The sequence below is a fragment of the Brachyhypopomus gauderio genome, chromosome 6, assembly GCF_052324685.1.
Source record: "Brachyhypopomus gauderio isolate BG-103 chromosome 6, BGAUD_0.2, whole genome shotgun sequence".
Lineage (NCBI taxonomy): Eukaryota > Metazoa > Chordata > Actinopteri > Gymnotiformes > Hypopomidae > Brachyhypopomus > Brachyhypopomus gauderio.
The window spans coordinates 28,337,046-28,353,253 of record NC_135216.1 but is presented as its reverse complement, the minus strand read 5'-3'; the positions used below and the strand labels follow the sequence as shown (position 1 = coordinate 28,353,253).

General features: G+C 48.7%; 1 protein-coding gene across 1 annotated transcript; it reads right to left on the bottom strand.

The window, feature by feature from the left end:
- Positions 1-4,355: 4,355 nt before the first annotated feature.
- Positions 4,356-14,526, bottom strand: pctp (phosphatidylcholine transfer protein). The gene is made up of 6 exons (XM_077010287.1): positions 14,327-14,526; positions 13,764-13,878; positions 6,988-7,067; positions 5,323-5,494; positions 5,084-5,151; positions 4,356-4,883 (listed from the first exon to the last, which is right to left on the bottom strand). Exons 1-6 carry the CDS (start codon positions 14,450-14,452, stop codon positions 4,806-4,808), a joined length of 639 nt encoding a protein of 212 aa, XP_076866402.1. The 5' UTR covers positions 14,453-14,526; the 3' UTR covers positions 4,356-4,805.
- Between the last annotated feature and the right edge of the window lie 1,682 nt (positions 14,527-16,208).

The following is a 16,208-nucleotide window of genomic DNA, read 5'->3' as shown; positions in this document are numbered from 1 at the left end:
TTACAATGAAAACACAGCAGATCATATGCAGTCCAGCTCCTGCGTTTCTGTGCAGGGTCACCTGGCCTGGTTTCCATGGTGAAGGTGCGGTGTTTTCTCCAGTTCTTCCACTTCCGGCCACACGTCTCCCAACAGATCCACAGGTGTACTGGGTCCGGTTCTGGGCTGTTGGCACTGCAGGACGTCTGAAACCATGACCCGTCTCATCTGTGGATAAGTGTCGATCACATCTACAGTCCTCGTGGTTTCCTGTATAGAACATTTTGATCGCCCAGTCTGGGAGAGACCTTGCAGATGCAGTAGCAATACATTCTCTTGTTGCTATGCTTGATATGAAACGTCTTGAGGTTTTCCACCTCACCTATACCTCACCTGTACCAGTTTGACCATACCTCACCTGTACCAGTTTGACCATACCTCACCTGTACCTCACCCGTACCAGTTTGACCATACCTCACCTGTTTCCTCACCTGTACCTCACCCGTACCAGTTTGACCATACCTCACCTGTACCTCACCTGTACCAGGTTAACCAAACCTCACCTGTACCTCACCCGTACCAGGTTAACCATACCTCACCTGTACCAGTTTGACCATACCTCACCTGTACCAGTTTGACCATACCTCACCTGTACCTCACCCGTACCAGTTTGACCATACCTCACCTGTTTCCTCACCTGTACCTCACCCGTACCAGTTTGACCATACCTCACCTGTACCTCACCTGTACCAGGTTAACCAAACCTCACCTGTACCTCACCCGTACCAGGTTAACCATACCTCACCTGTACCAGTTTGACCATACCTCACCTGTACCAGGTTAACCATACCTCACCTGTACCTCAACCGTACCAGTTTGACCATACCTCACCTGTACCAGTTTGACCATACCTCACCTGTACCAGGTTAACCATACCTCACCTGTACCTCACCCGTACCAGGTTAACCATACCTCACCTGTACCAGTTTGACCATACCTCACCTGTACCAGTTTGACCATACCTCACCTGTACCAGGTTGGCCATACCTCACCTGTACCTCACCTGTACCGGGTTAACCATACCTCACCTGTACCTCACCTGTACCAGTTTGACCATACCTCACCTGTACCAGTTTGACCATACCTCACATGTACCAGTTTGACCATACCTCACCTGTACCGGGTTAACCATACCTCACCTGTACCAGTTTGACCATACCTCACCTGTACCAGTTTGACCATACCTCACCTGTACCTCACCCGTACCAGTTTGACCATACCTCACCTGTTTCCTCACCTGTACCTCACCCGTACCTCACCTGTACCAGTTTGACCATACCTCACCTGTACCGGGTTAACCATACCTCACCTGTACCGGGTTAACCATACCTCACCTGTACCGGGTTAACCATACCTCACCTGTACCTCACCCGTACCAGTTTGACCATACCTCACCTGTTTCCTCACCTGTACCTCACCCGTACCAGTTTGACCATACCTCACCTGTACCGGGTTAACCATACCTCACCTGTACCGGGTTAACCATACCTCACCTGTACCGGGTTAACCATACCTCACCTGTACCAGTTTGACCATACCTCACCTGTACCTCACCCGTACCAGTTTGACCATACCTCACCTGTTTCCTCACCTGTACCTCACCCGTACCAGTTTGACCATACCTCACCTGTACCTCACCTGTACCAGTTTGACCATACCTCACCTGTACCAGTTTGACCATACCTCACCCGTACCTCACCTGTACCAGGTTAACCATACCTCACCCGTACCAGTTTGACCATACCTCACCTGTTTCCTCACCTGTACCTCACCCGTACCAGTTTGACCATACCTCACCTGTACCTCACCCGTACCAGTTTGACCATACCTCACCTGTATCTCACCCGTACCAGTTTGACCATACCTCACCTGTATCTCACCCGTACCAGTTTGACCATACCTCACCTGTACCAGTTTGACCATACCTCACCTGTACCTCACCTGTACCAGTTTGACCATACCTCACCTGTACCTCACCCGTACCAGTTTGACCATACCTCACCTGTATCTCACCCGTACCAGTTTGACCATACCTCACCTGTACCAGTTTGACCATACCTCACCTGTACCAGTTTGACCATACCTCACCTGTACCTCACCCGTACCTCACCAGGCTGCAACTCTCCTACTCAGCTTTTCTGTTTCAGTTAACGACGGCGTTTCTACATATGAAAATGATCATTATCGCTGTTTGGTATAATTGGTTAATCATACATTTGAACTCCTACAAACTTGTGACTTTGTGCACGTGGCACTAGAAGGACTGGTGCTGTTCTGAAAGCACATGTGGTCACACCAAACGTTGATTTCGCTTTAGTTCACCCAGTTTGCCTTCCCCACTGAACCGTGGAACTGCTGCAGAGCAACGCTATGGCCACCAGATGGCGCCAGAGTGGCTCTTGCTCCGTAGTGTCATTTCTGAAGGGAAGTTAAGTTCACGAGAAGCAGTGGAAATAACAGAGCAGACCATAAGTATTTGGACAGCTACACTTTGTACTGGCGGTTTTTATGCTACAGTGCACAGGATTTGAGAGCAATCTGTGACTGACGTGACCAAAAATTCCCAGGATCCTTTGGGGCTCAGATGGCTTGTGCAGTGGTGGCCCCTCGTATGACCCTTAGTATGGGTAGAGGGCTAGGGGGTTGGAGACTGAGACATTAGTGCCCTTAGCTTTACATGTAAAGATAAATCATGTAATTATGTAAATGATATGTAAATCATGTTATTTAAAGAAGCAAGAACACAGTGGTGAACGGCAGAAATGTACTTTGTAACACAGGAAAACACACTCTCACAGACACACGCATGACAAAACTGCTCACAACCCAAAGTGCTGCAGCCCTGACGTGTGGGAAGGGACCCTGGCGTCTCACGTCCACAGCACACGCAACAGCAGGTTGAAGGGACCCCGGCGTCTCACGCAGACACAGAGCAGCAGCACAAACACCTCATGTAGTCGGATGTCACCTGTGGAAGCGCTGTTTAAATCATCAGACACAGAAACCATGGGAACACACTGCGTCTTTTATTGTAGTGAAACACAGTCCACACCAGACAGCCCACGTGTGGCCATTTTGAGAAAGAGGAACGAAAGAGAGTTTGAGAGTTGAAGAGCTGGTTAACAGAGAGGTAGTCACGGATTAGAGAGCCCACACAGGCAGGTGGGAGATCACTTCATGAGGTTCACCCTAACTACTTTATAAAAGGACTAGTTTCTGTCCCCTGCACTATGGTGTCCAGGTAACCACAGGCGGAGCTGTAGTCAGACGTCTGCTTCAGAGACGTCGTCTGGTGTCGGTCGTCGGCACACACACACACACACACACACACACACACACACACACACACACACACGTCACAGGATCTAATGCAGTCCTGACGCATCCCACACAAATCAACATTCAGTTATAATCACCCAAACATGGTAAACAAAATCGTATGGCATCTATACCACATGTCAACTACACGACATGCACGTCATCCAGTGTACAGCAGTGCATACAGTATTTCAAATAGATATATAAAGTAAACATTCACTTTTATCCTACAATCATTTCAACTGTGCTCTAAAAACATCCGTGGGTGTGTGATCATGCCGTAAACGATTAACCAGCGATTAGCAGACCCAGGATAAAGTGCTCATGGTCTGGAAATAATCCTACATTAGCGGAAGAACAACACAGACTTGGCCAGTAGAAGTGTTTGAATCATTTGAACAAAAGCAAAAAAATAATAAAAAAAAGGAGTTGCTGCTTAATCAAAAACTATAATGAAACCATAAGCCAATAGAAATCCAGCACAGAAGGTAAAGACAGCCATGTCATGCAGCTCGTCAGCCAGCAGGGGGCGGTAGGCCTACAGATATTACTATAGTAAAAGTTGTTCAGTACTAGCAGATGTACGGGAAGCAGTTTTGAATTAGAAAGCTTAAAAAATGAATTCTGGACTGCACACACAGCAGCTGTTACAGATCAAGGAGACTACAGGACCTAAGGGAAGACATCCAAAAAACTGTCCCACACAGGAGAAGGCGGGACTCAGCAGGACACATGCTGCTGCAGGCACACAGGGCGCCTCGCGGGACACGCTGGCTCTCGGCTGCATCACAGCGGGACGTCCAGGAACGGGCACCAGTGTTCTTTCCCAGAGCCCCAGATTTCCCAGTCTCTTACATTCAGGAAGTGTGTGTGTGTGTGTGTGTGTCTCTCGCAGCAGGCGTTGATGGATCACGCTAGAGGAAACGGACTCTCAGGACCCAGACTGTGTGCGGCACCAGGGAGGAGACACCCCCCCCCCCCCCCCACCACCAGTCCCCACACCCCCCTTGGTCACTACAGAACGGGCTAAAGTCCACGTCCTCACCACACATGGAGACCAGCAGGAGAAAAGCCGCAATGAGGACCATGAGAGGGAGCGTCCAGAAGACCTGGTACCGTCCTGCTGGTACCAACATGAGCTTTAAAAACCAGCCCGGTCCTTAAAGGGAGTCTGCACACCCTCCCGCTAGGGCCCCTTGGCGACACAGAAAGCGGAGCTCTGAAAGTCAGTGCTGCTGTGAGACCTTCAGGACGTCCGACAGTGAGCGGGACAGATGCGGTAACCATGACAACCGCGTGGCCAGGGAGGCGTGCACAGACAGGATGAGGTCAGCAGGGTGTGCGTGCATGCGTGTGTTAGCACCCCCCAGGGCAAAGAGAAGAGCCCAAAGAGAAGAACCCAAAGAACCCAGAGCAGCAGGAGGAGATGGGGTCTACTGCAGGACGCATCACTTCCTGTCACTGCGGTACGTGGCGTAGTTGTCACAGGCTTTCTGCATGTCAGCCAGAAAACTCGGCACCCCAGTCTGCAAACAGAAGGCAGAAATATAAACACAAACACACACATTTCTCCTGAGTACCTGTGTGTGTGTGTTTGTATGACTGTGTGTGCACGTGTGTCTCTGTCCAGGCATACGTGTTTGTGTGTATGCATGTATTCCTGCCCGTGTGTGTGTGTGTGTGTGTGTGTGTGTGTGTGTGTGTGTGTGTGTGGTTTATATCTCACCTTGGCGGCCCAGTTGATCAGCCAGGTGGGAATATTACCCCCAGGATTGTCAAAATAGTTCATGAAGACTGAAGCAACAAGAGACACATGTTAGAGTCAAAGTGAAGGAGGTCAAAGTTCATCTGGGGCACTGGGTTCAAATCTCAGTGGACATTTCTGTATTAGGACATGAAAGATGCTCCATGTTGATATGTGTGTGTGTGTGTGTGTGTGTATATACAGACAGACATCCTAGATACCTTTGGTGCTAGCGGTCCCTGCACTCTCCAGAGCGACGGTGTGTCTGTAGTCCTTCACTCTGATCACACCCGCCTTCTCCGGACACTGGGACACCTCCGAGCTCCTAGCCAGCACCACCCAGATCCTCCTCCCCTCCACCTGCAGCTCCCTGCACTCTCGCACATACACGTACTGGGACATGGAGTTAAGGAGAACTGAACCCACACACACACACACACACACACACACACACACACACACACACACACACACACACACACACGTGTACTGGGACATGGAGTTAAGGAGAACTGAACCCACACACACACACACACACACACACACACACACGTGTACTGGGACATGGAGTTAAGGAGAACTGAACCCACACACACACACACACACACACACACACACACACACACACACACACACACGTGTACTGGGACATGGAGTTAAGGAGAACTGAACCCACACACACACACACACGTACTGGGACATGGAGTTAAGGAGAACTGAACCCACACACACACACACGTGTACTGGGACATGGAGTTAAGGAGAACTGAACCCACACACACACACACGTGTACTGGGACATGGAGTTAAGGAGAACTGAACCCACACACACACACACACACACACACACACACACACACACACACACACACGTGTACTGGGACATGGAGTTAAGGAGAACTGAACCACACACACACACACACACACACACGTGTACTGGGACATGGAGTTAAGGAGAACTGAACCCACACACACACACACACACACACACACACGTGTACTGGGACATGGAGTTAAGGAGAACTGAACCCACACACACGTGTACTGGGACATGGAGTTAAGGAGAACTGAACCCACACACACACACACACACACACACACACACACACACACACACACACGTGTACTGGGACATGGAGTTAAGGAGAACTGAACCCACACACACACACACACACACGTGTACTGGGACATGGAGTTAAGGAGAACTGAACCCACACACACACACACACACGTACTGGGACATGGAGTTAAGGAGAACTGAACCCACACACACACACACACACACACACACACACGTGTACTGGGACATGGAGTTAAGGAGAACTGAACCCACACACACGTGTACTGGGACATTTAGTTAAGGAGAACTGAACACACACACGTACTGGGACATGGAGTTAAGGAGAACTGAACCCACACACACACACACACACACACGTGTACTGGGACATGGAGTTAAGGAGAACTGAACCCACACACACACACACACACACACGTGTACTGGGACATGGAGTTAAGGAGAACTGAACCCACACACACACACACACACACACACACACACACACACACACGTGTACTGGGACATGGAGTTAAGGAGAACTGAACACACACACACACACACACACACACACACACACACACGTGTACTGGGACATGGAGTTAAGGAGAACTGAACACACACACACACACACACACACACACACACACACAGGGACATGTAGTTAAGGAGGACTGACCATGTATATGACCATGCACGCACACACACACACACACACACACACACACACACACACACACACACCCCTATAAGTGCACGCAAGCACACACCCCCATTGTTACTTTTTTAAATAGCTGGGTATGAACACTGGTGTGTGTATGTAGGATACGTCCCTGTTAGACAGGGGGAAGGGATATTTCACCTCCCAGTAAATTGCTTTCTGACCATCGTAGTCCTTCTCGTCAAGTTCTGAAAGGAAGAACACGGTCAGTCAGAGTGCAGTTACTCCACACATGGCCCCCACCCCCTCCCCCAACATGGATGTTCTTACTCAACCACGTCCCGCTGGGAGCTAACAGAGCATGAGACACGTACACCACAAAGACGTCCACTGTGGGCCTGCACTGCTGCATACAGCAGGATCACCACACAGTTAAAGACTGGTCTACAGCGCAGTTAAAGACTGGTCTACTGTGGTCTACAGCGCAGTTAAAGACTGGTCTACAGCACAGTTAAAGACTGGTCTACAACGCAGTTAAAGACTGGTCTACTGTGGTCTACAGCGCAGTTAAAGACTGGTCTACTGTGGTCTACAGTGTGGTTAAAGACTGGTCTACAGGGGTCTAAAGACTGGTCTACTGTGGTCTACAGCGCTGTTAAAGACTGGTCTACAGGGGTCTAAAGACTGGTCTACTGTGGTCTACAGCGCAGTTAAAGACTGGTCTACAGGGGTCTAAAGACTGGTCTACAGCACAGTATAAGACTGTTCTTCTGTGGTCTACAGCGCAGTTAAAGAATGGTCTACGGTGGGCTAAAGATTGGTCTTCTGTGGTCTACAGCACAGTTAAAGACTGGTCTACTGTGGTCTAAAGACTGGTCTACAGCGCAGTTAAAGACTGGTCTTTTGTGGTCTAAAGACTGGTCTACGGTGACAAAAGACTGATCTACTGTGGTCTACAGCACTGTTAGTTACAGATAAAGACTGTTCTGTGGTCTACAGTGCAGTTACAGAATGGTCTACGGTGGTCTAAAGACTGTTCTTCTGTGGTCTACAGCGCAGTTACAGAATGGTCTACGGTGGTCTAAAGACTGTTGTTCTGTGGTTTACAGCGCAGTTACAGAATGGTCTACGGTGGTCTAAAGACTGTTCTTCTGTGGTCTACAGCGCAGTTACAGAATGGTCTACGGTGGTCTAAAGACTGTTCTCCTGTGGTCTACAGCGCAGTTACAGAATGGTCTACGGTGGTCTAAAGACTGTTCTTCTGTGGTCTACAGCGCAGTTACAGAATGGTCTACGGTGGTCTAAAGACTGTTCTTCTGTGGTCTACAGCGCAGTTACAGAATGGTCTACGGTGGTCTAAAGACTGTTCTCCTGTGGTCTACAGCGCAGTTACAGAATGGTCTACGGTGGTCTAAAGACTGTTCTTCTGTGGTCTACAGCGCAGTTACAGAATGGTCTACGGTGGTCTAAAGACTGTTCTTCTGTGGTTTACAGCGCAGTTACAGAATGGTCTACGGTGGTCTAAAGACTGTTCTTCTGTGGTCTACAGCGCAGTTACAGAATGGTCTACGGTGGTCTAAAGACTGTTCTTCTGTGGTCTACAGCGCAGTTACAGAATGGTCTACGGTGGTCTAAAGACTGTTCTCCTGTGGTCTACAGCGCAGTTACAGAATGGTCTACGGTGGTCTAAAGACTGTTCTTCTGTGGTCTACAGCGCAGTTACAGAATGGTCTACGGTGGTCTAAAGACTGTTCTTCTGTGGTCTACAGCGCAGTTACAGAATGGTCTACGGTGGTCTAAAGACTGTTCTCCTGTGGTCTACAGCGCAGTTACAGAATGGTCTACGGTGGTCTAAAGACTGTTCTTCTGTGGTCTACAGCGCAGTTACAGAATGGTCTACGGTGGTCTAAAGACTGTTCTTCTGTGGTTTACAGCGCAGTTACAGAATGGTCTACGGTGGTCTAAAGACTGTTCTTCTGTGGTTTACAGCGCAGTTACAGAATGGTCTACGGTGGTCTAAAGACTGTTCTTCTGTGGTCTACAGCGCAGTTACAGAATAGTCTACGGTGGTCTAAAGACTGGTCTACATTATTCAGATGTGTTTGTTCTCAGATCTTCATGCGAATCCACCGGTTCCTCCCAATGTGTGGACCGCATGAGTCTGGATGTTCGCAGAAGAACAAACGCTCCGATTTGTTCAAGGACTCACATTACAGCCTCCTGAGACATGAGTACGGCAAACACCAGTACTGAGAAACAAACGAGAAACTGATGATACTTGAGCGAGACCCCAGACAGAACTGGAGTGGTGTACGAACACTGTAGATGGAGGTGGTGGCAGCCCCACCCATGTGATGGAGCACAGGGAAGAGACCGTCCAGAATGAGGACCCTAACGGGGATGTGGAGATCAGAGTTCAATCAGGAACCCACAGCTCAGAAACAGCTGGTGAACCTTCTGACAGATATGAAGTTCCAGCTTAAAACAAAAAACTATAGAAAGGGAGACTACATCCTAAAGATGTGAAGAAAGGGGAGTGTGTGTGTGTGTGCGTGTGTGTGTGTGTGTGTGAGAGAGCGAGCATATCAGCAGTGTGGATAAGGCTGCCTCTTGCTCAATAAACAACGTGATGTAGGAAGTCTCAGCCTTCCTGAACTGCAGATAATCTCCTCTGTGAAATCCAAGTTCTACAGAGCCTCAGATCGCTCACTCTAACCCCTCCCACCAGCACACACCACCACCTCTGACCCCTCCCACCACCTCTGGCCCCTCCCACCAGCACACACCGCCACCACCTCTGGCCCCTACCACCGGAGTGCTGGCCAGGCCCGGTGGGCATTGTGCAAGGCTGAAAACAAGACACTGGAGATCCTGGCCCATACAGCCAGAACAAACACACAAAACACATCCACACACACACACACACACACACACACACACACACACACCCCTGCACACACCGTCTCCTCCACACATTAATAATGCACACGCAACCAGGCTGGAGTCACGCTGGAGTCAAGTGTGCCCCACCCACTCACCTCGTCCACCAGCCCTCCGCCCCAACACACTTACACACTCAGCTTGTTTGCATTTGAAGGAAACCAACACCCTTAGTTTGGCTTCTTTTGAAACTTTAAAGGAAACAAGTCTTTGGCACAAAGCTGGACACAGCAGAGACACAGGAGACATAGTAGAGGTAGTGACATTGACTCCTGTAGTTTAGTAGTAGTCTGACTCAATGGTGTCTTGAATTCTGGCCTATCTGTACACCTAGGATGAATTCTGTGATCGGATGCAAAGCACTTTGTAAGTCACTCTGGATAAGAGCGTCTGCTAAATGCCGTAAATGTAAATGTAGTAGAGCCAGTCTACTGAACATGAGTAAGTCAGGATCAACTGAATAAACAACCAGCGAATTCATCATGATTAAACAGCACAGCAGTCACATGTAAAACAAAGAGGAACAGCCGAAACACAGTAACCCGCAGTAAACAGACAGACAGACAGTTACCTGCCGTTGATGATCACCATGAATGATTCAATGGTTCGCTGTGTGCGTAGAAACTCAACTTGCAACACTCCATGTATCCAACACAAGTGATATTGTGACATTGTGTCAAGCAGAAAGATTTAGGTTGCCTTTAATAACACGCGCACCTGCACATCGATGACAATACTGAAACAATATATCGTACAGCCCTAATGCAGCAACACACACACGTACCAACTAGAGGTGTGCCAAAAAATCGATTCATATATCAAAAATCGATTCTCATTTACCACGATTCAGAATCGATTTTAAATGTCCCAAAATCGATTCTAAGTCGTGGTGAAGTCTCGCGTTACATAATTACAAAATTACGCCAGACTTTACGCAGCAGATTCTGGGACACACTCATGCGTGGAAAAGTTTCAAAACAAATGGAGGAAAGAGATATTCAACCTGTCCCGTCTTCATTTAAGGCAAAAATATGGGTTCATTTTGGTTTTTACCGAATGCCAGGGAAGACCAAACTTGATACAATGTAGCTCGTGTGCAAGGATTGTGTAACGCGGTGAGCACGGGGACGTACAAACGGCATGAAATAATATGGAGAAGGGTGGACCCAAGTGAAATAATATAGAGATGGGTGGACCCAAGTGAAATAATATAGAGAAGGGTGGACCCAAGTGACGGCTCGCAAGATCAAGACGTTTGACACTTGTCAAATGTATTAGTGAGAGGGAAACGCGCACAGCGACCCAGAACGAACAAACAAAACAACGCGGAAGACAAACACAAAAGAATAGAAACCAAAACCGTGAGGGCACGGAGTAAATAGAAACAAAAAAACAACACGGAAAATATAACACTCAACCGTAGTGAGACGGGGGAAAGAAACAAAATAACAACAGTAACTAAAAAACAGCGTGGATAAATGCAACGCAAAAACGAAACTGGCAAAACACGCCGCAGCAAAATAAAACCCTTCCCAAAAATAAAGGCAAAACGGATAGGAAGAAATACAGGATTGGGAAAACTTGAGATGAGTCAGGAAGCGACGCAGGAGATAGATACTTGAATAAGTAAAGAGAAAGCATAACAGAGAGAGGTGGCGAGACCATTAAACGAGAAGCAATCACAGAGAAAGCAGGGACCTGGCTGTGTAAGGTTACGCTGGTGTAGTCTGGGACGGACTCTGGTGCCCCTAGCAACAGCTGGGGGAACTGCATCCGAGCCAGCCCTGACAGCTCGCAAAATGAAGTTCAAGAATTTTGGTAACACAACAAAAACCATTTTATTTTACCAAAGCACTTTATTTTTGTTAATTAAATGTGAAAGACACTTAATTTTCTGTATTTGTCATTCTGTCTTGCAAAGCAGACTGTAGTAGATCATGCAGATTTTATAGACTGAAGCAGACATTTTTATAAATCAAATCGTTTTTTTGAATCGAAAATCATTTTGAATCGAAAATCAATTTTGAATCGAATTGTGGCCCCCAAAATCGGAATCGAATCGTGAGATAGTAAACGATTCCCACCCCTAGTACCAACACTCTCTAGCAAAACACACACGTACCAACACTCTCGTAGCAGCACACACACGTACCAACACCAGTGGCGCAAAAAGGGGGTATGCAGCGTATGCGACGCATAGGGGCGCTGCACTAGAGGGGGCGCCAAATCGATGCCAGAAAATTATTTGCCGAGTTGGTGGGGGGTGGAGTGTGGGGGGCGCCGATAGTATGTTTGCATACACCTCAGAAAGTAAGTAATTGCAACCCTGACCAACTCTCTCGTAGCAGCACACACACGTACCAACACTCTCGTAGCAAAACACACACGTACCACTCTCGTAGCACAACACACACATAGCAACACTCTCGTAGCACAACACACACGTAGCAACACTCTCGTAGGACTCCTGAGGCCAGTCATCTAGTCATCTAGGAAGCAGCAGGTGAATTCTCCAGAAACAATATACAACACCAGCACTTGTGGTTCCACTGGCTACAGCATGACACTGGGCTTCTAAGATGGAGACATTTTCTTTTGTGTGGTTTGTTTAATTGACATGAAGGTAAAAAGAGCAGTCATGTAAGCAGCTGGTCCCTCTAGTTTGGGCAGTTTCGTTTCTGAGGTGTGGCACATCAATCACACCTGCTGCTAGCCATGATGACATCACCACGGCGACAGCTCGCCACACCTGGCGGAGTCCAGCATAGCTTCTTATATTGGGTGGGGTATGAATGAATGAATGAATGAATGAATGAATGTTCAACTTATATAGCGCCTTTCTAGATACCCAAGGTCGCTTTACAATTTTAACGCAGGTACAACCAATCACACACCGGCGAGAAGCGGCAGCCAATTGTAGTGGGTAGTGGTGTGAGGAAGGCTGGTGTGTGAGGAAGGCTGGTGTGAGGTAGTGGTGTAAGGAAGGCTGGTGTGAGGTAGTGGTGTAAGGAAGACTGGTGTGAGGAAGACTGGTGTGGGGTAGTGGTGTGAGGAAGACTGGTGTGGGGTAGTGGTGTGAGGTAGTGGTGTAAGGAAGGCTGGTGTGAGGAAGACTGGTGTGAGGAAGACTGGTGTGAGGAAGACTGGTGTGGGGTAGTGGTGTAAGGAAGGCTGGTGTGGGGTAGTGGTGTAGAGTAGTGGTGTGAGGAGGGCTGGTGTGAGGTAGTGGTGTGGGGTAGTGGTGTAAGGAAGGCTGGTGTGAGGTAGTGGCGTGAGGAGGGCTGGTGTGAGGTAGTGGCGTGAGGAGGGCTGGTGTGAGGTAGTGGAGTGAGGAAGACTGGTGTGAGGAAGACTGGTGTGGGGTAGTGGTGTGAGGAAGACTGGTGTGGGGTAGTGGTGTAGAGTAGTGGTGTGAGGAAGGCTGGTGTGAGGAAGGCTGGTGTGGGGTAGTGGTGTGGGGAAGGCTGGTGTAGGGAAGGCTGGTGTGGGGTAGTGGTGTGGGGAAAGCTGGTGTGGGGAAGGCTGGTGTGAGGAAGGCCGGTGTGAGGAAGGCCGGTGTGAGGTAGTGGTGTAGGGAGGGCTGGTGTGAGGTAGTGGTGTGAGGAAGGCCGGTGTGAGGAAGGCCGGTGTGAGGTAGTGGTGTAGGGAGGGCTGGTGTGAGGTAGTGGTGTGAGGAAGGCCGGTGTGAGGAAGGCCGGTGTGAGGTAGTGGTGTAGGGAGGGCTGGTGTGAGGTAGTGGTGTGGGGAAGGCTGGTGTAGAGAAGGTTGGTGTGGGGAAGGCCGGTGTGAGGAAGGCTGGTGTGAGGAAGGCTGGTGTGGGGAAGGCTGGTGTGAGGTAGTGGTGTGGGGAAGGCTGGTGTGAGGAAGGCTGGTGTGGGGAAGGCTGGTGTGCGGTAGTGGTGTGGGGAAGGCCGGTGTGAGGTAGTGGTGTGAGGAAGGCTGGTGTGAGGTAGTGGTGTGGGGAAGGCCGGTGTGAGGACCTGTCCTTTCTGCTTGGTAGCTACCTTTGACATACTTGTCCCACTGTTTCCTGTAGGCCATGTCCATGTATACATCTGCGCAGAGGTCTGGCGAGGTGGACAGCGTCCCGAAGACTTTATACTCGTACAGCCCAGTGTCCTGTGAGCAGGGGGAGGGGACAGGGGTGAGAACCACATGATGTCTGCAGGACCTACAGGAACTACAGGAACGCTGCAGCGCATCTGCCTTAACTAAACACCGGCAGCACCGCCGCGAGACAGACGAGCAAACGGCTCGCGCTTCACCGAACCAGGCTGCTTTAATAATTCACACACCACCGGATAACGACCTGCTTCATCATCATGTCCCCGGGTGGTACCGGCCACGCTCGTGTTTATCTCGCGCCCGGAGCTACTCGTTAATGTCGCCGCTCCTAAACCCCGATCATCGGCGCTGTAATAACCAGTACGAGAGATTCTTCCAGTCCGGCCGGTTCACAAACCAGAACGGGCACCGAGCTCGCGAGCGGAAGTTAGGACAGCGACACGGGAGTCGCGCGCAGTTTCACGACATTTCACGCGGTTCCGTCCAAAAACGGCGCGCGTACCTGGATGTAATGTCGGTGTATGGTGAAGCCCGCGGTCTCCGTGAAGAGCTGCCATCCCTCGCCCAACTGCGGCTCGTCCAACTCCCTCCACGCCTGCTGGAAGTCCCGCTCGCCGAACCGAGACATACTGTCAAATCACGACCAGCTGCGTCACGTGACCAGATCCCCGCGCGCCACCGGCGTGATGCGTGCGCACACCTGAGTGGGGCTTTAATTGGTGTTTTACAGAAACCCAAGTCATTTGTACACGTGCATAAAGTAGAATAAATAAGATGCATATATTATATAGATTCATGACAAACAGTGATCTATTTCATTTGTTTATTTCTATAAATGTTGATTCATGTCTCTATAATGTTGTGTTTTGTACTGTGCTGTTCTTACATCAATGCGCTGCTTACTTTCACATTTGATACTCATTTATTGTAGAATATTTTGACATTTCTGTTCTCGTTTTAATTCTCATTGATTGTAGAATATTTGACATTTCTGTTGAAGTTTGCACCCACACAGTGTTGTTATATTAAATCAAATCAAATAGGCTCTGAAGTCATGGACAGTTTAGACCTTTAGACCTGCATCTAAAATGATGTCAGCATGGCCAGATTTTAAAAAGAAAAAAAGGATTTTACAATAGTTTTTCATTTTAATAAGAAGATATATGTAAATATCTGTAAAACTGTGTAAGTTGGGGGGAAAATCAGAGTCTGAGAATCAATTAAACTAAATGTGCAGAAGATCTAAAAGGTGGTTGGAGATTCGCTCTAACACCCTCTTCACTTCAATGTGAAAGAGACTTGTATTGTAATATCCTCATGGAACTTAATAACTAATAACACATACGGTTTAATTTACATGTATGTATATCTAATTATCTATTTTTTAAGATAAAAGTAATAATAATATTCATTATGGTTATAATAAATGTTGATATGTATTAACTGAATGTACACTGCAGTGATTCGTATTTGAGTGTTTTGGGAAGATGGGGGGGGGGGGTAGTCGTATGCTTTTAGCGCGAGCCTTTCCCTTCTAGACTGTACTCGGTTCTGAATGTATCAGAGGTCTCTCTCTCTCTCTCTCTCTCTCTCTCTCTCTCTTTCTCTCTCTCTCTCCCCTGCTCTCTCTCTCTCTCTCCCCTGCTCCTCTCTCTCTCTCTCGCTCCCCTTATGTCCCCCCTGCTCTCTCTCTCTCTCTCTCTCTCTCTCTCTCTCTCTCTCTCTCTCTCTCTCTCTCTCTCTCTCTCTCTCTCTCCTCCACCGGTCCTGGAGCAGACGCGACTCGTCTCTCCTCAGCGCGCACAGTGGATCTGCCCTGCGCTACGGGACTGACCCAGCCCACAGCTCTCTCCACATACGGCTAACACACAACTCATTTGTCGCGAGGATTACATTCTAACTGTACCATGAAAAATACAAAACTGGATTAGTCTTTCCCAAAGTCGATGGAGAGCTTCTGGAGAGACAGGCTGGCGGCATGAAAAAATGCATGTAAGGTAAGTTAAACTGGTGCTCCGTGTCCAAGATATCAGATCTCCTCCATAAACACGCAGCAACAGGCACTAGGGAGCTTCGTGTCTCCGCCAGTCATGTCTTAGAAACATCCGCACGGATGTTTTACCGTACAGGCTGGAGTCCTGGGTCGGTACATGGTTAATAAAATGCTTTTAAATCTTCAGCTTTTAACGGGCAAGCGGAAATGTCAGTCTCAACTAGCCTGGAAAGATGTGTAGCAACTGATAGAAATAATCTGGAGGCTGTTGAAAAAAAAGACCTGAATAAATAACGATTCAATTACATCCTAAGTCTTTTCGGCATGTGCATGTGCCGTGTGTGCATGTACTGAAAACGATCCCCCAGGGCTACGATTTAACCTCATTAAT

What these genes read in the sequence shown, in the direction of transcription:
- pctp (XM_077010287.1), bottom strand. Translation starts at nt 14,452, where the DNA reads ATGTCTCGGTTCGGCGAGCGGGACTTCCAGCAGGCGTGGAGGGAGTTG. An exon ending in TCCCCCTGTCTAACAGGGAC is followed by an intron (nt 5,495 to 6,987) that starts GTATCCTACATA and finishes TCCATGTCCCAG; the next exon opens with TACGTGTATGTGCGAGAGTG. An exon ending in AGGGACCGCTAGCACCAAAG is followed by an intron (nt 5,152 to 5,322) that starts GTATCTAGGATG and finishes TTGTTGCTTCAG; the next exon opens with TCTTCATGAACTATTTTGAC.